Genomic DNA, 24,808 nt, shown 5'->3' with positions numbered 1-24,808 from the left:
GCATCCGGCCCCTTAAATGAGACACGCCCAATGTATGCCTCACACATATAAGTCACATATATACACATACATGTCAAATATATTTCAAAATATAGCAAAATTGGCCGTTTTTATATGTCACATATATGTTCCCAGATATAAAAATATATTACAAATATATGTCAGTTGCATATATGTTAATATATGATAAGTTATGTATTTGTACGCATACTAGGGATACCAATATATTGCAAATATATGTCTATGGACATATATTTGCACTCATATAAGGTAAATATATTGCAAAATATATGTAATGTTCTGCTATGTCACATTTATAGAAATATGTCACAATATATGTATCAGAAATATAAGATTGTTGATGTTCCAAAGAAACACACAAAATATTTGTTTAACCTTTTATTAAAGTTTACTTTTTCCACACAAACAGTAGTACACTTTCCAGGTAGAAACTTTTTTCCCCTTTATGGAAGTGGCACACATTGATTTGGCATATGCAGAATGCACTCAGTGTTCTCAGGGCAGCAGTCCTCACAAATCACCACCTGCAAACAGGGAACAGAGAGGATTAATATGCTGTAAAACACACAGAGCATGAAAAGACCATTACTGAAGCACTACTACCTTCACGTGCATCTTTAATAAACACACACCTTGGCATAAGTAAGCGTAAATAAGGGCTATGAGATGAAGAACATGTAGCCTAATGATCCATACATCAGAATACTTTGACAAGATTTGGGAAAGATTCTTGAAAGATTGAAGTCTTTTAACTAATGCCCCCTATTCAAGCTTTACTCAAAAGACTATCTTTCAAGAATCTTTCCCAAATCTTCAAAGTCTTCTGTTGTAAGGATGGCTTAACACTACCCTTCACAAACTAAAGATCCATTTAGGCCTACTAACATTCACGTTAGCCTGCATGGTTATTAGCAGCCACTTTAAATGTAAGTTAGCTGCTATAGCTAGGTTAGCTAACTTACTCACACCTGATATTTCATTCAAACTAAAACTTATATTCATAACGACATCTCAGACAGGCTTGTTGTTGGATATGATGTTAACTACCATTCTAGATATTCCACATAATGGTAAAGTTAGTTAATGGAAAAGTTAACATTAACAGCTAACATCGCTAACGTTAGCAATATTAGCAGAGTTTGTACAGCTTACACAGTCGGATGCATGACAGGACAGAAAAGTGACGGTTGAAGTCACCGTGTTTGGAGTTCAAATGTCAGTCCAGGGTGGGGGATGGGTATTACTGTGTGCGCATGCGCATATCAAGATGTGATAAGCATCCGTTATATTTAAAGTAGCTTTGGCCTCCCACATTTTTCATGCACATACTGCAACTTAAAGCGCTCAAACACAAAACATTGAAACATAAGGCAGCATAGTCGACACCATACCTGTGACGCCAAGACATAAACAAATATATTCACACTGTTCTCCATTTGGAAAAAAAGTAATGTAATCTAGTGTATGGATATGTATGCCACCATATATGGAGACTACAAATATGTCTGCCACATATTCACACATAAAGTTCTCCATATATTTAGAAAATAAGTAGTGGAATCTAGTGTATGAAGATATATAGCATCTTATATGGGAAATTAAAATATTTTGTATGCATGTATGGACATATAGCTTTGAATATATGTTTGACATAAATATTTGAATCACATATATGTCCATATAAGTAAAATTATAAGTCCCTGTTATTTGACATAAATGTTCATATATTGATATATATTACATCAACAGCAGAAAAAGTAATATACATATAAGAAAACTCCACTGTACAATAGAGACAGTAGAAGATAAACAGGATACTAAAATACTAAATATACTATAAAAACTAAATCAAATATCAACATAGTGTGCTTAAGGATGCTAAAGGATGATCAAGCATGACAGGGCAGGGACTGAATTCAGAGTGCAGCTGAGGATGACCGCTTCCTTGTTGTCCCTGTCATCCTCAGCTGCACTCTGAATTACAGACTCAGTCCCTGCCCTGTCATGACGTTGTGGACATCAACAACTTGGCATACACTGCAAAAACTTCTTATCTAATACAGTCTAACCAAGTGTTATTCATCTTATATCAAGATCAGAAAATATAGTTGGTATTGTTTTCAGTATATAGACTTACCTAGTCACTAATTAGTGCTAAAGTGGAGATGCTCTTATTTTTGGGGGCATGACCATATAGATAGCCTAGTCTTTGCAAGCAATATGTCTAACAAAAATATGCAAACTTATTATAATAATAATAATAATACATAAACCTTGTTTACTGTCTTGTCCTGTCTTAGGCCTACTACACCCCATTTGTGGCCTGTACTTTGAGATGGTCTTGATTTCTCAACAAATTACTCTGTCTAGCTCCCTGACTGATCAAACAACATAGCTTTTGGTATGCCATTGTAGACAGTTCAATGTCATCATGTGTTGACATACATTCAACCTCACCAACTTTGGCAGGTGTGTTAGGCGCATTGTTCGTTTTCGGGGGTGGGGATGGTCATAATTTCATAACTGCCTCACTAGAAAAAAATACCACCAGCCGCCACTGCTGCATTACATCTCGACACGCCCTCGCTTGTGAAAACGTCACCAATACCACCCATTTTCAAACAGGATTCAAGCGTTCACTATCGGAAATTTGCCAGATAGAATAAGTGTGGGACCTCTTCATCTAGGTCACTAATCAGGGTCCTGATGAGCTTCTCGGGAACATGGCGGCTCTGCGTTGGCATTACCGCTCGTGGTTGCAAAGTCCGTCAGTGGGCACCCGGGAAGCTAAACGTGCGGTCGTGCCTGACCTGGCTGCGCTGGCAGAGGCCAGGCAAGATGCAGACAACAGAATAAGCGTTGCGCAATATAAGGTCAGCTAGGAGAGTAACCAGAGACTTTCTAATGAGGAGACACAGCACTCAAATCCTCCATAGAAATCCTTGGGGTTCGTTTTTAACGCCAATATGGCAATTGTCTACACATATCCTGCCCCAAAAAGTTGACATGTGAATACATTGTGCCAATTATGTGGTGTGTTGTGAATACAGCGTGCCAGTGATGTGTTGTGATCTCGCCGCTGGAGCAAGGTTGGTGTCGTGAAGCCTTGCACAGGTGCCTTTCTGCCTTAATAGATGCCCGATAAGTGCCCAAAATGCAATACAAGATTAATCTCATTTTCCCCCCAATTTCTATTGTAGATGGAGAGAAATGTAGAGTGTATGGGAGATTCACAATTTAGTCCTCTACTCGGTGATAAAAATGGAATCAATGTTTCACCTTTTGTTAAAAAGTTATGATAAATTTATTAGACCTTTGCAGATGGCACAAAGCATTCTGTTTTTTTCAAACTTGATGCTCTTGTGAAACAAAAAGGCTTATTGTGTGACCATGCTACATGACAGAGATTAGATATACCATTGTAATCAGGAGAACTAGCCCTTTAAAATGGTATAGATCATAGTTAATAAGTTTGAGTGTAACACACATTGTTTTTAAACAATACCTTCAAAATTCAACATCAAAAACATGAAAATATCAATTTGTCAGGATGAATCTTACTTTTCACCTAATGTCTATTGTAGATATAGTGTGTGAAAGATAGACAGTGTTGTGTTCCTCCTCAGTTAAAAAAAACAATCAATAAAGTATCTATCTATCTGAATTTCCCCTTGGGGATCAATAAAGTATCTATCTATCTCTATCTCTATCTCTATCTCTATCTCTATCTCTCTCTCTCTCTCTCTCTCTCTCTCTCTCTCTCTCTCTCTCTCTCTCTCTCTCTCTCTCATTCTAGACCACACCTTTTTAACAGCAATCCGGGTTTTCAGTCAGGAACAATTATTTGCTATCTATCTATCTCATTCTAGACCACACCTTTTTATATATATATATATATATATATATATATATATATATATATATATATATATATATATATATAAATAATGTTTTTTATATATATATATTATTTTATATAGCGCAAGGCATATGATAGCAAATAATTGTTCCTGACTGAAAACCCAGATTGCTGTTAAAAAGGTGTGGTCTAGAATGAGATAGATAGATAGAATCCCAAGGGGAAATTCAGATAGATAGATAAACGTTAGAAGAAATTCAATACATTTAACAACCAGATAGATAGATAGATAGATAGATAGATAGATAGATAGATAGATAGATAGATACTTTATTGATCTCCAAGGTCCCCTCAAGGTCTCAGTAGCATACAGACATCACACACAACATGCACAGAAAGAGTAAATATAAGTGTATATACATACAGTATAACAAAACTCCACTGTACAATAGAGACAGTAGAAGATAAGAAAACTAAAAAAACTAAATACTAAATATACTATATAAATTAAATTAAAAAAAAATCCACAGCATATAATTAAAAAAATACAGCATATAATTCGATACAATATATAATTATCGATATCTTTTGCCCTACACGTAAGGTGATACACTAACACCACATTGTCACAGCTGTGGCGTGTGTGTGTGTGTGTGTGTGTGTGTGTCCGTCCATGTCCATCTAAGCCTAGCAGACGATGGGGGTGTAAATGCTATTGGAGTTGGTGTGTCTGTCTGTGTCTGTGTTAGAAGGATAGGCAAAGTGTATGCTCCGGTCACTTCTACAGGGGCAAAGAGGGATGGTCAGTCGGGCTGGAGTGGTGGAGCATTTGGTTTGCGCTCATTGTGAGGATTGTGTTTGTGCTTTTGACTCTGGAAAAGGGGTAGTTCAGACTCCACTGCTGATTTGGTGGTCGTCTCTGCCTACTCCTTGTCTAATGTTGCATTAACCCCTCAGCCGCCAGGGTTTAAAAAATATAAATTGGATTTTTACATCAAAATTTCAAAAGGCCATGGCTTGCAAGTGGTCAGAGATAAAGTCCTACTGTATATGTGAAAATCATTGAGTATGACCAGAAGTTTATGAAGGGGGTAGATTTACTCATCTAATTTGCATATTATGACGTCACTGGATGGCAACCACCGTGAATTATGCATATTTCAGTAAATACTATATGTTGAACATATTTGAGCAGTTTTACTTTCTTTTTTTGTGAGTTCACCGACATAACAAATGAACAGGAACACAGTCACATGTAAACCAACAATAGTAAACTATTACTATAATCACAAACCCTATGCTACTATACAATAAAGTAGCCTGGTCAAATCAGTTCCATATCGCGGGTGACTTTTAAGTTCTTCAGAGCCCTATTTTTACAACCCCTGCTGTCTATACCACGTCCATTACGGACACTATCATCACTATTGTCACTGGCACCTCCAGCTATGTTGGGCACAGGGTCGAAATAAGCACGTATGATGGCGTTACACTTAGAAACATTGGAAATGAATTGCCTTTTTTGTTTCGGGATGTTTTAATCAACGTTTCTACCTGGCCGACTGAGATTCTCCGAGATGCATCAGGGAACCATGGAGATGCATTTCGGCGCAGAAGGAAAAAACACAGAGGAAAACAAGCCGGGGCCCATAACAGATTGAGGAATAGAGCTCATAGGCCTCCACTGCCTAGCATTCTCCTAGCCAATGTCCAGTCTCTTGTGAACAAGATGGATGAACTAAGAGCGAGGATACAGTTTCATAGAGACATCAGAGACTGTAACATTCTATGCTTTACTGAGACATGGCTAACTGAACTTGTACCGGACTGTGCCATCACTCCGGTGGAGTTTTTCTCTGCTGCTCGCTCTGACAGGACTGAGGAATCTGGAAAATCGAAAGGTGGCGGTGTTTGCATCATGACGAACAGCAAGTGGTGTGATCCTAGAAATGTCACCGTTCTCTCAAAGTCCTGCTCGCCTCATCTAGAACATCTAGCGATCGTCTGTCGACCCTTCTACCTGCCCCGTGAGTTTACTTCGGTAATATTCAACGCTGTCTACATTCCTCCACAAGCCAACACAGATGCTGCGATTTCAGAATTGCAAGAAGTGTTAAATAGACAACACCACACGCACCCTGAAGCTGCGTTTATTGTGGCCGGTGATTTCAATCAAGTACATCTGAACCGGTCCATGCCTGAATTTATTCAACACATTCACTTCCCTACACGTGGTGACAACACACTGGATCACTGCTACACACAGTTCAAGAACAGTTACAAAGCGAAGTCTCTACCAGCTTTCGGAAAATCAGATCATGCCGCTGTTTTCCTACTGCCTATGTACAAACAGAGAAGTCGGACGGACCCCCCAGTGACGAAGGAGGTCAAGCGCTGGACTGACCAATCGGAAGCCAGGCTACAGGACGCCCTTAGCAACGTTGACTGGGAGATGTTCAAGACGAACTCTGCTGAAATCAATGAGTTTACGGAAGTATCATTGAGTTACATCAATATGCTAACTGATTCCATCATCCCAACTGTAAAGATCCGAAGCTTCCCTAACCAGAAGCCATGGGTAGATAGAGAAGTGAGAACGGCATTAAAGACACGCACCATGACTTATAATGCTGGGCTTATTTCAGGGGATATGACTGATTACAAAGCAGCATCTTATGGTTTACGTAGAGCTATTAAAGATGCTAAGCGGCGCTATAGAGACAGAGTTGAAGCTGATTTCTTGGAGGGTGATCCAGCATGAGTGTGGAAAGGACTCCGAACCATCACTGGCTTTGAAAGAAAGTCCCCTCCTATGATGAATGTGAGTAAAGCCCTCCCTGATGAACTTAATGCTTTTTATGCTCGCTTTGACATGAAAAACACAGACTATCTTGCACTAGCTGCAGCATGTGAAGCAAATGAGGATGCACCTTTCTGTATCTCTGAGGTCGATGTGAGCAATGCCTTTAGGAGGGTTAATTGTAGAAAAGCTGCTGGACCGGATGGAATTTCTAACAGGGTTTTAAAATCCTGTGCTGCTCAGTTAGCTCCTGTGTTCACTTATATCTTTAACACATCATTGGCTCAAGAGACAGTTCCTGCTTGCCTCAAGCAGTCACAGTGTTATTGTTCCAGTACCGAAAAACAAAAGTCCATCATGTCTGAATGACTACTGCCCAGTAGCCCTGACGTCTACAGTGATGAAGTGTTTTGAGAAGCTTGTGAAAAAACGTTATCTGCTCATCCCTCCCTGCCTCCTTCGACCCCCTCCAATTTGCTTACAGAGCCAACAGGTCTACAGAGGATGCCATCTCAAACCTCATGCACACCACCTTAACTCACCTGGAGGAGGGGAATGGGAATTATGTGCGGATGCTGTTCATTGACTTTAGTTCAGCATTCAACACGATAGTACCTCTCACCTTGGTCACAAAGATGAAGGCCTTAGGACTGAACACCACCTTGTGTCACTGGATATTTGACTTCCTCACCAACCGTTCACAAGTGGTTAGAGTGGGGGGTCTGACATCTGACTCCTTAACCATCAGCACTGGTGCTCCCCAAGGCTGTGTTTTGAGTCCACTGCTGTACAACATCTACACACATGACTGCAAAGCCAACAGTAGTCATACCTCCATCATCAAGTTTGCAGATGACACAGTGATCTTGGGCCTGATTAGTAACAACAATGAACAGCTCTACTTGGATCAGGTTGATGAGGTGGCACAGTGGTGTCAATCTAACAGCTTGACACTGAATATCAATAAAACCAAGGAAATGGTAGTGGATTACAGAAGGCAGCAGGAGAACTACAGTTACACCCCACTAATGATCAGCGGGCAACCTGTAGAGAGAGTCACAAGTTTTAAATACATTGGTGTCCACATTACTGAAGACCTAACATGGACTGTTAACACTCAATATGTTCTGAAGAAGTCCAGACAACGACTCTACTTCCTTCATCAGCTAAGGAAATTCAAAGTTTCTACATCCATCATGAAGGCCTTCTACACTTCAGCGGTTGAGAGTGTTCTAACTGGTAGCATCATCACCTGGTATGGGAACTCCACAGTTAGAGATTGTAGTACTCTGCAGAGAGTAGTGAGCTCAGCTGAACGTACTATAAGAACTCAACTCCCTGCTCTACAAGATATCTATTCCAGAAGAGTACTCCTAAGAGCCCAAAAGATTCTGAAGGACTCTTCTCATCCTAACAATGGATTATTCCTATGTAGTCACAAAGCCAGAACTGAGAGACTCAGGAGAAGTTTTTATCCCCAGGCCATCTGAACTCTGAACTCACACTATACTGACTTTGCACTCATTCACTCCTCAGCACTCATGACCCCCCCCCCCCCCCCCCCACACACACACACACACACACCTACAAGACTTTTAGCACTTTTACATCCCTCACCCTATGCTATAGACCTTTTATTTATTTTCTTATTTCATCACACGTCAAAACACACACACACACACACACACACACACACACACACACACACACACACACACACACACACACACACACACACACACACATATCTGACTTTCTCCAACTTTTGCACATCTCCATAGAACTTTTTATTTATTATTTTTGATTTCTACTCCATCTACCCATGTCCTTGATTGCCTAGCCTTTCTGCCACCCCCCACCCCACCCCCATCCCCAACACACACACACAAAAACACACACACTTACATCATCTGTCATCACCTCACATACATACAGCACACTGCTTGCTACAGTAAGCCTCCTCTACTTGCTGCACACTGCCCCCCCCCTCCCTACATACACAGCACATTGTCTTCAGGATCTTCTCCAACACACATCCTCTACATACTTACAGCACACTGCCCCCACCTACCCACACACACACACACTACACGAACACACACAGTCACTGCTACACTCCCCTCCCGCCCACACACACACATCTTCATCACTCACATACATCATACATACAGTACTCTGCTTGGTCCCTTCACCATACTTACAGTACACTGCCCCCCCCCCCCCCCCCCTCTCCCCTACATACACAGCACATTGTCTCATGAGGAAGCTTCACACATATTGCACACTGCCCTCTCCCCACATACACAGCACACTATCCCATCTCCCCTGTCATCCCCCCAACACACACACCAAGACCCCTGGCAGTTGGGTTAGCCCCTTGAGCCGTGGATCTGCCCAAGGTTTCTTCCTTGGTAAGGGAGTTTTTCCTTGCCCCTGTTGCTCTTGGGTGCTCCTTGTTGGTGCCCCCCCCCAATTCCAATCCTCCCCCACCTTTCTTATGCAGCCCTTGCCACTTAATCTACTAAACCCCTCTTCTACTGCACTTTTTACCCCCCCCCACTTTGCACAAATAGGCTGATACCAGACATAATTTCACTGCATTTCTTACTTCCAGTAACTATATGCATGTGATAATAAACTTCCTTGTTTCCTTGTATCCTTGTACATAGTTGCAAATAGTTTCTTGATCATGTTAATACTAGGGCTGTCAAAATAACTGATTCATTTCGATTAATTAATTTGAGAAAAAATAACTGATTAAAAAAATTAGTGCAGATTAATCGATTCTGTATGACCTTTGACCCCGAGTTCTAGTCAGTAAAAATTAGACTGTAAAATGAAGGAGAGAGAGAAGAAAACGTGCTGCCTGGATCATTGATTGGAACATTTACTTTTAAAAAAACTGCACGAAATTGGAAGTGCACGAAATTGGAAGTGTATGATCATTATGACACCCTCTGCATGCCCTCTGCATGCACGCCAAGTTTCGTGGAATTCCGTTAATGGGGGGCCACACAATAAATGAATTTGTTACTGTACACCAACTGGCCTGTAGGTGGCCGGAGACAGTTTTCTGTGAATATCTCGAGAACCGTAGGGCCTAGGAGGTCCACCTTTTTTTTGTATGTTGGTCTTAAGGGGGCATGTCAACCCATCCCATTACCACTTATTTCATGTATAGCGCCACCTAGTTAAAAATTAAAAAGCAAAAAATTAGGTGTTTTCATCACGATATCTCTGGCTGACATGGTCAAAACTGCACGAAATTGAAAGTGTAGGATCATTTATGACACCCTCCGAATGCATGCCAAGTTTTGTGGACTTTTGTTCATGGGGGGCCTTACAATAAAATAATTTATGTGTACATTTAGTGACCGTACACCAACAAGGATTCCCGGGACACTGAAAGACCGGGGTACACGAAACTTGGTGGGCATGTAACTCCACATGGATAGCATGGAACCATCGTTTTTTGTTTTCATCTGTAGCCCCCCCGCTGTACTGGACCCCCCGAAAGGAGGGTAGGGCAGACACAGTTTTCTGTGAATACCTTGAGAACCTTATGGCCTAGGATGACCAATTTTTTCCGTATGTTTGCCTCCAGGGGTCATGTTAACCCATTCCATGTGCACACATGTGCATAAACTGATACACACGCACACACATACATTCACAGTAATCATACGTATGACGCATACTCACACAGTAGACATATGTACGCATGCATGCACATGCACAAACACACATACGCAGGCAAACACACAAGCACGCACACACACACACACACACACACCCACACACATAAACATAAACGTGTACACGCACACATGCACACAATTCAAGAATTTCTCAGAATTATGAACAGGCAAGATGGGGGTGGGGTTGTATAAAATGAATTTTACATGTGAAATCTATGAACTAATCATGTTTTGGTACTTGTTGTCTAGCAGATACCAGTGAGAATTGAGTGTGGATAATGCGTAAGACAGTTAGAATCATATAGGCCTTTCAGCGTGATTTATTTTTGTGGAAAAAATGTGCTGGACTGGGCGTCGGTCGTATTTTGTACCGCTCTGCGGTACATCTAGTTAACTGTATTTTCTCTCTCTATGCATGTGTTGAGATTAATGATGGAGATGAAAGACTGACATGAAGCACTGTTGTCATCTGAAATGTCATCCTCCTTCAGATACCTTTGAGAAGTCCCTACATGCTGGTTTTGTCCAGGCTACTGATTATGTTGAAATCTGGCACACATACCTTGACTACCTGAGGAGACGGGTGGATTTCAGTAAAGGTGAGGGGATTGCATTCCGTACAGTCTGCTGTAAATGAAATTGTAAATATAGTTTGGAGTTTATGACTTTGAGCTAGGTGGTAGTTCACTAGCTCACTATATAGCATAAATATACAGTGTAAAGTTACAGCTAGAATATCATAATTTTTACATGAATTAGCCCTTTTCAACTCCCAAAACAGGAAGTGAACTGGCTAGAGAAGTACTGCAATTAAATGCCAAGCCAACTGCACCTATAGGTTGTAGTAAAATAATGCATTTTGGATTTTGATTCTAATCATTTAATCATCATTATACCGTATTTTCCGGACTATAAGTCGCACTTTTTTTCATAGTTTGGCTGGTCCTGCGACTTATAGTCAGGTGCGACTTATATATGAAAAAAATATATAATTGAACATGTTTTTAAATGTTAATTTATATTAAGTGACATGAACCCTACGTGAAACATTAGTCTACAGCCGCGAGAGTCCTGTGCACTTTCAGTCAGAGATTAGTCTTGGCTATGCCTAAACACACGTGCATACCTAAATCGTCAAATTATGGCCGGGAATTTATTTATAGCCGGGCCTCAGATTTGAACAAATAAAAGCCAGTATAATTTTGTCAATTCAATTTAACTCATAAAAGAGCTCTTCTTAATATTTTATATTGTTGGTTGGTATTGTTGCCAATGAAAAGTCATTGTCCTACACCATGAGTCTCCAACACGTTGCTCTCATTGCTCTCAAGATACCAGTCGCATATCGCCCCCTTCTGTGCTAGAGGCTGAAGCAGTAACCTACATTTAACCACAATTGTTGCTGCCAGGCATCAGCCTATGCATTTTATAAAAAAAGTAAATCATGCATAATTTAAAAACTACATTAAGGCTATCTTAGACCTCTTTGGCTATACAGAATAAGGTTTCCCTTGCAGCACAGCACACGTTCTATGAATGAATGAAAGCGGATACCTTATCTCGCAATAAGTGGATGGCAATTTAAATCCCGACACTACATGAAACTTAATAGTGAGCCATTAAATACCCCACAGATTTCTGTGGTCATCAGTCCCGATATTTAGCAATATAATCAAACAGTCCAAACGTAAATCAAATCTCAAATTGAACATTTGCTTTTGATAGCCTATGCCAAATAAAGGCTTATAGCTGACTCGAATACAAGCCATGGCCAAATAACGGTGCTGTGCTTTGCGCAGCCTAAATTTGAGGATTTACGAGTCTCACCCGTTATCTAGACATGCATGAAAACATTTGAAAACAAAACTCACTGCCATGTGATATTTGATCGCTTTGCGAATTACCTTTAACGTAATGAATAAAGTGAAAGTAGGCCTACTGTGCGCTCCGTGTCTGTAGCTGTCTGTTCACGTCCGCAATCGATTATAACGTTCCTCAAATGGAGAAGTCATCCATGTTCTCTCGCGTTATAGGCGGTCATGCTTCTGTGTTTACAAAATTCCTGACTGTTCCTGATCGCTAAACGTTTGTTTTCCTTTCCTGTCGATAGCGGTTGATGTTGAAGCACCTATAGGCTATAATTTGACTTCAGCGGTGACAAATCCTGCTGAGAGAGAGAGAGAGAGAGCAACGAGAGAGAGGCACCTCAAAAGTGGTCCTGCGCACGCGCGCGTGTGTGTCTCTGCATGGGGTTCAATTGAAGTCAGAGTTGGTCCGTCCAGTCAATAGTCCCGCATTCAGGCCGCTCCATTATTAGATTAACGTCAGAAAGCGCTGTAAAATGTGTGGGAATTTCTCGCATTATGATGGCTAGATTTGCGGGACTTTTATTATTATGCTCAATACTAAGTAATAATTTATTCGCAATACCCGCAATCCCGCGCTGGAATTTAGACCCTGGTTTTAAATGCGCATCTTTTTTTCTCTCCCTCTCTCGGAGGTGGCCAGCCGAGCAATTGTTCTGCTGCCAGCTTGTGCCAATATATAGTCCAAAATGCTTGATTTCATTGCATTCTCCACATTTTTAGCTAAATTTTCATGTGCCACATCAGCATTTTTGTTCAGTGATTTTTTTTTTTAATTTATTTTTTTTTTTTTTTATTTTATTTTTTTTTTTTTTTTTTGTAAATTGCTTTACAATTAGCGTTGGGCCCTTGTCAGCAGCCTTCGGCTTGCCTCTTGCCACTATTCACTCATTCGTCTTCAGTAACATTCCCTGTAGAATTCTCAATATTTTTGGCCTCAATGTGTCCAGTTACATAGTCTGTCTGTTCTTGGTCTTGGATTTTGTGAAATAAATTTCTAAATATCACCTGCTTGCAGCAGCTTCGGACTGCACTTCCTTTTAATACCGCATCTTTTTCTCTGTCCAGCATTTAATCTGCTGCCAGCTTGTCTCTCCACATCGTCCAAAATGCTTGATTGCATTGCATTCTCCACATTTTTAGCTACATTTTCATGTACCTCAGCATTTTTGTTCAGTGAATCTTTTTTAAAATGACTTTACAATTACTGTCGGGCCTATCGCCTGCTTGCTTCGGTCACGTCCTTTTAAAACTGCATCTTTTTCTCTCTCGTGAGCATTTAATCTGCTGCCAGCTTGTGACTCCACATCGCCCAAAATGCTTGATTGCATTGTATTCTCCACGTTAGATACATTTTGGTCTACCACATGGTATTTTCTTCGATAACCGATAATATTACTCTTGAAAACATTTTGTGAAAAGTGATTTGGGGAAAGCATTTAATAAGCATAATTTTATTGCAGTAATTTTACCTACCACCAAATGATGGACAGAACTCGTAATAGTCCTCAATAGTACGGCAGTCAACAACATAACAGTAGCCTAGCCCTACAGTATGTGTGGCTCCTTTAAGTGAACCTGACGTCAGTGAATTGCGAGTGAGTGGCTAGAGAGTTTGAATCGTTTTCATTTAGGACTAAACGCTCATAAACGGCTCAGCTTGGAATAAGCTACAGTATAGCAACCAAATCAGAGTTTGTGAGGGAAACTTAGGTTTAGTTTAGTTTAACTGCGGGTAACTGAATAAAGCTGCAACTCCTCAGACTGTATCTTATGTCCGTCTACTCTGTTGCGCACGACCTGCTGCAGCAGAAATGAAAGGCGTTAGCCCCGAAGGTTTTAATAACTTATTATGATGACCTGTCTGGAACTGAAGCACGAATGGTTAGCATATTTCTAGGTAATAATACAAAACCCAAGCTAAAGTAATGCAAATATAATACTAAAACACAACTTGGAACTAGGCCTACTTATGTACTCGTCCCACTAACAAGTTTGTTTATTTGTTTCCCCGACCAGCGCGGTAAAGTGCAAACACACCAGCACAAGACGGCTCTAGATAGGGCTGAGCTCCGCTCTGTTAAGGTTAAATGGCAGATCATTCACGAGAGGATTTTGAGATGCACAGATTCCCAAATGAACGCATATCCACAGATTTTGTTAGATATATAGATGTTATATTGAGGAAAAAGTATAGCCAACCAAGCTCAAGTAGCTCAGTGTAGCCAGATGGACCTTACGTAGGCCTAAATTAGGACTTTAAAAAATATCGGCGCAAATTATCGGCCAGAATTCTGTTATCGGACCAATAATAATATTTTCATTTTTTCACTTATCGGCTAATAATATATCGGCCGCCGATATATCGTGCATCCCTACTTTTTTGAGACAACGGGAACTGTGTAGTTCTTCCAATGTGGGGAGAGGGCAGCGTACAATCTTTTGGGCAGTGTTCATGACCCTCTGGATTGCTTTCCTCTGAGCCGCTGTGCAGCTGGCATACCATACGCACATGTTAGCATGCTCTCAATGGAGGCACGGTAAAAGGACACTAGCAGTCTTTGTGTGATGTTATTCTTCTTGAGTATTCTCAGGAAGTAGTCTCTGCTGTGACTTTTTCAGCAGCACAGGTGTTCATGCTCCAGGATAGGCTCTCCTCGATGTGGACTCCCAGGAAGCGGAAGTCTTACACCCTCTCCACACAGTCCCCACTGATGATTAATGGTGGGATCTGTTTTCTTTCTCCTTTAGCCTATGACTGGTTCTTTAAGGTGTTGAGGAGCAGGTTGTTGGCCCTGCACCAGGCAGACCCCCCACCCCCACCCCACCCCACCCACCGGAGATGAGCCCCACCATATCTGCAAACTTCCCCATGGTCCATAGTGTTGCTGTGATGGACAGGGGAGCAGTTGTGTGTGTAGAGGGAGTAGATGACTCGGCACACAGCCCTGGGGGTAGCCGGTACTGAGGCTTAGGGCCGTAGATGTGTGGTGGCTCACTCTGACCCTCTTTCCACATTGATCCACATGCAGGTGGTGTGTGGAAGCCCCAGGTCCCCCAGTTTGACCACTAGCTTGTGAGGGAGGATGATGTTGAAAGCAGAGCTATAATCCACAAAGAGCATCCGCCCATAGCTCCCCTGCTGCTCCAGGTGTGATGGTGTGTATCATTGTAGTATGTAGTGTTATGGCTATGGCGTCTTCTGTGAATCGATTCACTCTGTAGGCAAAAGGCTGTGGGGCAGGGCTGCTGTGATGTGACTACGGACCTGTTTCTCAAAGCACTTTATCACGACTGGGATGAGTGCCACTAGTCGGTAGTCCTTGAGGCTAGAGATGTGCGGTTTCTTGGGCAGGGGGACTATAGTTGAGGATTTCAGGCGGTCTTTGAGGTGTTGAGGAGCAGGTTGTTGGCCCTGCACCAGGTAGGGTGGGACAGTGGACTCTCTGGTGCTGTGACCTCGAAGCGGGCAAAGATGATGTTCAGCTCCTCTGCCAGCGTGGGGTCACCTTCAGCAGCTCCGAGGTTGGTCCTGTAGTTGGTCAGATGCTGAACTCCTTGCCACACCTGCCTGCTGTTGTTACTGCTCAGGTGGTCCTCTATCCTCCTGTAGTCTGCCTTGGCCTCTCAGATGCCCCTCTTTAGGTTGGCTCGGGCTGTGCTGTAGAGGTCTTTGTTGCTGGACCTCCAGGCGGTGTTCCTCTCTTTTATCAGCTGCTGGACCCCCCGTGTCACCCAGTGCTTCTGATTGGGGTAGACCCGAATGCATTTGTCCACTGTGACAGTGTCTATGCAGTACTTAATGTACCACAGAACACTGTCTGTGAACACCTCCAAGTCCTGATGTTCAAAGAGTTGGTCCTCTCAAAGCAGTCCTGCAGCTGCTGGGAGGCACCTTCTGGCCATGTGGCAACAGTCTTTGTGATGGTGGGAGCAGTTTTCCTGAGGGGGGCATATGCAGGGATTAAAAGCAAGATGGCTTTTAAAATTAAAATTAAAATGCACGGAGAGCCGGGGCTCCTCTACCCTGGAAATGCAGAGTTCTCCCAAGAGCACAATGGAATTGTCTCTGCGAGACACTCTGGCAATAAGCAATGATGCACGTTACTTTTACCTCTTGCATCACGGGGAACCAATCAAATTGGCGTATCTGATATAGGCGGCCCAGAGGCGAGCTAAACTGATGATGACAGCGCTGCAACGTTGGAGGTCAGTAAACATTGGTCTAGTGTTATCCAATTGCGTGCAGTGAGATTTTCAAATGCATGCTTGGTGCCACCCCTCGAGTTGGGCCATTACATTGTTCGTGGCCAGACCCTTAATCTTTCTAGATTACCAGGGTCTGGATTTTCCAGGCTAGGGCTCCTCGCTAACTCCACCAAAATCTTGTGGAGGAACTCTCTTGTTACGCACTGTTCATACTGCAATCTTAAGGAGATCATGCCAGCTGTAGATGTTATTCGCCCGACATACAAAAACCGACTGGGAAGACACTGGAACTACCTCACCTGTCTTCTGCTTTAAAGCCCACCACACAAGGGTGGAGATGCGATAAATGTAGCAGTGGATAAATGTAGATGCGATAAATGCGATAAATGTAGCATCGGCTAACTAGCGCCAGATTTTGGAGTGCAGGGGACAAGCCGAGATGGGCTATGAGACATACGTTCACACTCGTTATCATGTTTCAATACACTTTAGGTCAATATCACACCGGAATTCTCCTTTAATTGCTGTACTACACACACTATTGGCAACGCAATCACCCAACCACCTTCAGTGGAGATACACTGACCATACAGCTGTTTTCTATAATGATGTATCAAAATCCCCCTGAAAAATAGAAAGGGGCCGATTAGAGCGATGCGACGGTCGTCGTTCCACTTGCCGTATGCGTTGCCCTATTCACTTCAATAAATTCTATTTACTTTTGCCAGTTGCCAGTCATAAATCGACGGTGCATCGCTGGCCGTGTGTGTAGGCCAAATGTCAAACACACAGCATAACATTTCCTCTCGCTCCTAAAAGACTGCTTTTACATATTTTTTTATTTTATTTTATTTACTCCTATTGGGTTTTGTAACTTATGATCAACAGACATTGATTGATATTGATTTACAAAATAACAACCAACTTTTTTAACGGATTCAGTCTGGCCGCTTTGATTCCACACACACACACACACACACACACACACACCTGTTGGCAATAATTAGCAAGGAAATATAACTTACTTAGTTGAGCGATATGGCCGAACTCGCATCTCCTATCTCCAGCTAACCTGTATGTTTATTCCCGTCTGCGTCTTCCAAACATACGTTTCAGTTAAACCTTTTTGCTGTCTTGTTTGTATTGTCTTGTGCTTGATGGAGGCAATGCCACGTTGCCATGCCATTAAAAATTATTTCCATTTTTGGTCTGTTTTTCTTTCTTCATATTATTTTGTTTTTGTAGTGCTGTTTATATTGTTTTTTATGTTGTGTGTGTATATATTGATTGATCTAGTATCATACCATGTAAAGCACATTGAATGACCACTGTGTATGATTATATGTTATGCTGTATAAATAAATTTGAACTTGAACTATAGTAATACAGTTATACATGTACTGTATGTTTACAGAATGGAGTAAAGAGCTGGATGAGCTACGGGGAGCTTTCTCAAGATCTCTTGAGTATCTGAAGGATATAGAGGATAGTAAGTATCCTTCAGATGACCGTGCTGTGCCTTTATTGTCTCTTGGAACAAATTTGTTTCTGGTATACAATAGTTGCCTTTCAGACTGTTTTTTTCAGGGAAAACTGAAAGTTCAGTAAAACATGGAATCCCCAACTCACCCGTTGAAACAAAATTTGTATTTTTCTGTTTTGGAGAACATTTTTAGTTTAAGTTTAATTAAGTTTATTTCAGGTTTACATCTAACATTGTCTAAAGTCTGTTGATGGTTGCTATTTATTATTATTTATTATTATAACCTTCATTTAAAGGGGCATTTCACTGCTGGGAAGATGAATGTGTATTTAAATTGGGTCTTTTCTATAGTAGAAATGTGGAGTCATCATTTAAGTCAGTGCTTTCTTGACCGAGAAAAAGCCAAACATGTGTTTTTTGCTCATCTGGATGAAAGCCAACAACTCCAATAATTTCCTGCCTTTCACTGCTCTTCGCTGCCCTAACTGAACTACAAGCACAGAGAGACTCATTAATGTAACATTTTGGCATTAATAAGGATTCTAAAATTAAAATGATCATTGTTTCCTGTTACACTCATTCTTGTGGCCATATATTAAAGGTCCTGTTCTTCATTATGGACATTTACAAAAATCGCTATTTTGCAAACGTTACCAGCACATCATTAGGCTACTTGTTTGCACGTAAAGCACGCATTTTACATATTTCCAGGTCAGATGTCCCGCGAATTGACAGCATAAACATAGGCTAGCATATCCGACATTTAACTAATGTGCAGGGCGACAGATCCCCCGGCACCAGTGCCTTCTCCGTCCCCTTCACGTGGGTGTGTGAGACCTCGGCACAGACAGACGCCTGCAGTGCAAAGTAGCCAACTAAGGTATCTTATGCACTGCCCATACAGGAATATGATCGACTTGTTGAGCAATTGAACCGATTAGTGCAAATGAAAGCTAAAAAGAAATGCTCCGACTTTTTGTGCCACCCTCAGCGGCTGCCCAAAGCCTACTGACCGTAAGAAAAACGACCCCCGATTTAGGATGTTGTAAAATAACAAAGTTGTTGGACGTTTACCATAGGTTAAACTACGCATGTTTAGCTTTATTTTGTCCCCTATGCCTGTTTGATTCATCCGGACCATGAGGGAGGAATTAAACATTATGTCTCAACCTTTTTTCCCCAATTGGATTCACTATTCTCTAATAGAGAAACACAAAGGATAAGAAAATAAACCACATCCAGCATGAATTTGAACTTTTACTTTAAAAGAAATATATGAACAATGTCTACGGGTCGGCAACCCGCGGCTCCGGAGCCGCATGCGGCTCTTTGATCCCTCTGATGCGGCTCAGCTTTTGAAATTAGTTGATCACTTGACTCCATAACCGTAGCTGCACAATATTGTTACATTTGCGGTTCGTTGCCATGTCAATATCAAACAAAACCACCGATTTCCCTCCATTTCAGTCAACGAGAACACGTTAATTGTTATTGTTGATGTGTGCGCTTGCTGTAGGCTAGATAAGGAAAATGTCAAAAAGGAAACGTCAGCGACCACAGCTTGCGATCGCGAACACAAGGCTGAAATGGGGAAAGTTTCCATCCGAAGACTGATTCCGAAAACGCGAAATGAACTGCCCATAAATCGCACACTGTAACGAGTTAGTATTGCTGTGTTAACCCTGTTTGGTTCCACTTGCATGTGAGAAATCTTTCTTACAAATGAAAAATATAAAGACAAACCTGCGCTCACGTTTAAGGGCAATTCCGTGCAAAACTGTCACATCCATAACGCCAACACAATGCCATGGTAGATATGACAGTTTTGCATGGATTTGCCCTTAAATGGTGATTGCCTCAATTCTTGCATGAAACTTCACCTCACTGAATATGAGCCATCCAGACTACAAGGCAATCACCAGATCTCTGGTAGGCCTAATGTTCAATTTCGCCAATGACCTGTCAACAAAAATTGAGTGTTGTGTTGTTAATGATGTTGCTTTGCATACCAAAGGACACTGGAAAAATAGGGGGTGGTGTTTAGCCTACATGGGTAGCCTAAGGCCTATACTTCTGTTATTCCACTTTACATTTCGATTTCATGAGAGGATTGAAACCACTAGTCCGCCCCAGCTCGAGCCGGCCTGGGCTCTACTAACTGACAGGCAGGTCTTGCTGCAGGCCTCCAGTTCCTCAATCACCCTTAACTGTTCCGCGCCTCGTCACGAGCATCGGATTCGCACACCAGATCTTCAGAATCCCCATTTGCCATATTAGTTTCAAAATTATCATCTGCCATCGTTGTCACTTATCAGCTTTCCGCACAGCAAACACCTAGCCTGTTAGCTTAGCTTAAAAAAAGGATATTTCTTTTAGTTTCTGCAAGTCCCACCCACTGATCTGTAATAGGTCTGTAGCCTGAGTGGGTCCCACCCCCTGAAAAAATGAAGAAAGAATGTTTGTAGTCTCACCTTCTCGACAAAGATATGGGACTTCCTGCTTACAATAATGCACAGTGATGATTTTTACATCATTGTAAGCAGGAACTACAACACTGAAATCCGTATTTCTCCCGTCTGAAGAGAAAATGAGAGAATGATGCACAACCATTCAAAAACATGACTGGGTTTCTGTGAACAGAGTAGGCTACCCAATATATTACAGACACGCACCTGAACAGCAGTCATTTTGGAATGCGTATAGCCTAAAAATACTTAGCAAAAAATACTTAATGTAAACATAAGTAAGTATATAAGTGTATATACTCTTTTGATCCCGTGAGGGAAATTTGGTCTCTGCATTTATCCTAATCCGTAAATTAGTAAAACACACTCAGCACACAGTGAACACAGTGAGGTGAAGCACACACTAATCCCAGCGCAGTGAGCTGCCTGCTACAACAGCGACGCTCGGGGAGCAGTGACTGGTTGGGTGCCTTGCTTCAGCCGTTCCTACTGGTTGGGGTTCGAACCGGCAACCCTCCGGTTACTAGTCCGAAGCACTAGGTAGGCCACCAGTAAGCGCTAACCAGTAGGTTAAAACTAATATCAATTGGCATTTGGTAATAGTGAGATGGCAAAGCAGAAAACTTGGACATCCCTTGGCCCGAGGGGAGATCAAATGCCAGTTGACTCTCCCTTCCATGCTATGACCTGGTCGATGACTTTGTCCAGATTGTCTATGTATTTATTGCAGAAACTCTATTGCAGAGATCAGTGTGTCTTTGCTCTTGGGTTTGGCCTCACAGTGAATGTATATTGTTTCATTTGTCACTTCTGTTGACTTTCAAACAAAACAGAGAGCTAGCTCGCTACTTCCTCCCCCTCCCTCCCGTGCTGCTCCTGTGCATTTGAAACTCCTAAACGCGCATCTTGTCTGTGATTTGCTGGAACAGTTTATGTTTTTATGGGCTAGGTTTGCCCAGGTTGTTTTTGGAGCCTGGGCTGTCCACAGAGATCACATTTTTTACAGAGTATTCAGGACACAGACAGCTAGCGGTTGGTTAGGTGATGTTTGCAGTATGTTTGCATAAAATGTTTCAGCCTAAAAAACGTGTGGCATCGCTTGGAGCACCTTTTAATGAAGGCAAAACAAGCATAAAACAAACAGCCAGATGCCTCTTCATGAAATAACACATCGGTAGGCTATATTAAAAGCAGAAGATTTTCAGTTTGCTTCGAGATTTAATTCACTTTTGGTTTGTTTGATTATAGTGCTAAATGTTGGGACTGTCGCAGGAGACGTACTGTAGGCCTATCAGCCATCGAAATGAAAGCTCATCAGGGGGTAATATTGTGGAAACTGAATAAACGTTAAATAAAAACGGTAAATATATTGTCCGTACTGCATACAGTGGGCATCGCTTTCAAATGACCACTTCATTCGCGCATTACGCGGCGTGAAGCTGCGAGAAGCTTTAGTACCACTTTCAGCCACTGTGCGTCGCTCTGCCACTGTACATCGCTCTGCCTGCCGTCCCTTACATAATTGTTGCCGAGAGTAATCCCAGCCTACGAATTCAATAACAAAATAAATCATGCATAATTAAACATTACCTCGATTTAGGCTACTTGGGTATGGCTTAAGGCTTGACTACACGAAAATCAAAATCGAAATTTGCTGTCTACATTATTGTCAGTGTTGGGGTTAACGCAACTACGCAAATCAAAACAGTGGTGTGATAATTGAGCCAGTAGAGAAATAACTGTTCAGAATTAATCTGTAGCCTTGGGTAGGCTTCTGCAGAAAACAATGTTGTTGCCGATTTAATACTATCTGGCGACGTTTTTAACAGGCTACGCAATAGAGGCTTAGACAACTATGACCCACGTTTTGGTTTCGTAAATTAATTTGCCCTACTTCTTGACTGGAGTGTAGTCAATTGACTGCTTGACATGTCATTTTTATTTTTCTGTACGATAAACAATTACATCTGCTTTATGCCGCAGAATTACATTCATATTTGGCTGACTGCAGACGCGCCACTTCCCTCCCCATATTCCAATATTAAGATAGTATAAAGTGCTTTTTGTATAGGCTACTATCATAAAAAAAAAATAGTTAAAACGAATAGCTATTTGCAATTTGACAAAACACTGGTCCTCATTTTGCGAATGCGAGGACGATATGAGCCTGTTGCATTTAGTTAGATGTCCGAGTCACACATAATGTTTGAAAACCACTGGCTCGTAATCACAATAATTTAACACACGACAGTTGGATAACCTACTTCATCATGTCCCCATGCCTACATTTTTGTGAGTAGCATAGAGATCGTTAAAAACAATAAAGTATGGCTCTCCGTTTGGGACATCGAAAACTTTTTTTAATTTTTAATAGACTACCGTCGAAGATGCTGACTTGCAAAAGCCTCGGGATAACACGTTATCTCCACTATCATCAGTCATGCCCCTTGATCAAAGTGGGGAATGAAATAAAAGTTTGATAACCACTGGCTTAACAAGTTACCTGCAGTCCAGAACACAGAATCTATTGCAATATTCTGATGATCGGCGATGATATCGGCAAATGTTTGTTTTCCAAAGTAAGAATTTCACTTCACCATGCACCTTCGACAATACCTGGCCTACCTGATATCATTACAAACATTATTCTGTGTCCTAAAACTGGCATATTTTATGGCATTGTGTCATGTAAGTTCGTTGCAAAATCTAGAGAAATGTGTGAGGTGGTCAGCAGGGGACAATTGAGACACACATTGGATTGTGTTATTACTTGAACATTCCACACTATCCACAGCTGTGGTAGGCCTATCAGGGGCAGGAGGATTACTGTCAGCGCAGGCTTTATATAAAATTCTTCAACAGAAGGCCTCGAATGTTGTCTTGTTTGTGGAGCGCTTTGCTTCGCTTCTGTAATTTCGGCTTCATTGAAAATGAGGGCTTCCCTCAATGACCCTCCGAGAATAAATAAAGGTTGAATGAATGAATGAATGAATGCAGGCTTGCCCAAAATAAAGGCATGTGGTTTGCGCAGCCTACAGTAAATAACAGACCCGCCAGAATGTGCGTTATGATGCTTTTTTACGAGCAAGATGTTTTTGGTACCCTACGCACACTGCATGTTCTTAAATAACAATGATCATCAGTAATATTCGACCATTAATTTGGGTAAATGGGCAAGCGTGACCACCTTGATTGGCTGATGATTGTAACGCGGGCATGATTCCAAACACCTCCCTTACGATGATGAGTGACAGGTCTCAGAATGCGTGCGCTACACAAGGACAGAAGATGATGAATAACTGGGGCCGTAGGCTATTCACAAAGGCTTTTATCTTACTACTAGGAGTAGGCTACTCCTAAATCGCACTTAAAGATTTTAGATCGGAGTTTTCTCTTAAAAGTTATTCACAAAGCCTTTCAGACAACTCCTAAACTAGGAGTGAGTCTTCGTGGCTATGGATGACGTCATTACTCATGCACGAGCTTGACTGAAGTGACCACCTTGATTGGCTGACGATTGTAACGCGGGAATTCCAAACACCTCTCTTCCGATGATGACTGACAGTAAGGCAAAACAAATAGCTTAGTAGCCTAATGAAACATAGGCCTATGGATTGATGCAGTAGCCTACCTTTGCAACATTTATTAAATTAATATGTCACCATATCCCTAGGCTACGTTTGCAAAGAGGAGAACATTTTAATTTGATTCACAATGAAACGTTACATTTCATTTCCATGTTAACAATGAGTAGCCTAGTTTGTGTTGTTGTTGGTGGCGTTATTGCATCCCATGAATGCAAAATTGTTCCCTCGCAATTGGAAGCTCCTGTTGCGCATAGGCTATTTCAAAACATCGCAACGTAAAATGCCACAAAGCTGTTTATGAATAGGTCTTAGTGAGTTAGGAGTCCTCTCGACTTAAGCTGTCCCAGACTTAGGTGCTACTTTTAGGTCTAAAATGCTTCGTGAATTACTTTTTGTGAAAAAATTAGGAGTCCTAAAGTTATTTTTTTTAGGAGTTGCTCCTAAATTCGCCAGTTAGGAGCTACTTTTAGCCTTAAAATTCTTTGTGAATATGGCCCCTGAATAAAAAGGCCTAGCCTAAATGAATCAAGGCAAAACAAATAGCCTAGTAGCCCAATGAAACATACGGATTGATGTAGTATCTTGTAACATTATTAAATTATTCTGTTACTATGCCTACGTTTGCAAAAGAGAACATTTTAATTTGATTGACAATAATGTTACATTTAATTTACATGTTGACAATGATTAGCCTAGTTTTGGTTGTTGTTGGCGGCGTTATTGCATGTTAGTTATGCCTACAATGCAAAATTGCTTCCTCGCAATTGGAAGCTCCTGTAGCTGCATAGGATTTCAAAACCGCAGGTTTGTGACTAGGTCTG

The 24,808-nt window shown here is 41.5% G+C and overlaps 1 protein-coding gene across 1 annotated transcript in view; it reads left to right on the top strand.

Moving 5' to 3' along the window:
* The window catches only part of sart3 (spliceosome associated factor 3, U4/U6 recycling protein), a 135,972-nt gene that overhangs the window by 47,054 nt on the left and 64,110 nt on the right, over positions 1 to 24,808 (top strand). The window contains exons 9-10 of the mRNA XM_042101385.1: positions 10,870 to 10,977; positions 17,867 to 17,941. Coding sequence (XP_041957319.1) covers positions 10,870 to 10,977; positions 17,867 to 17,941 — 183 coding nt within the window. The remainder of the gene's footprint in view (positions 1 to 10,869; positions 10,978 to 17,866; positions 17,942 to 24,808) is intronic.

This window comes from Alosa sapidissima, chromosome 8 (genome assembly GCF_018492685.1).
Source record: "Alosa sapidissima isolate fAloSap1 chromosome 8, fAloSap1.pri, whole genome shotgun sequence".
NCBI classification, from domain to species: domain Eukaryota; kingdom Metazoa; phylum Chordata; class Actinopteri; order Clupeiformes; family Clupeidae; genus Alosa; species Alosa sapidissima.
This window is presented reverse-complemented; position numbering and strand designations above follow the sequence as displayed.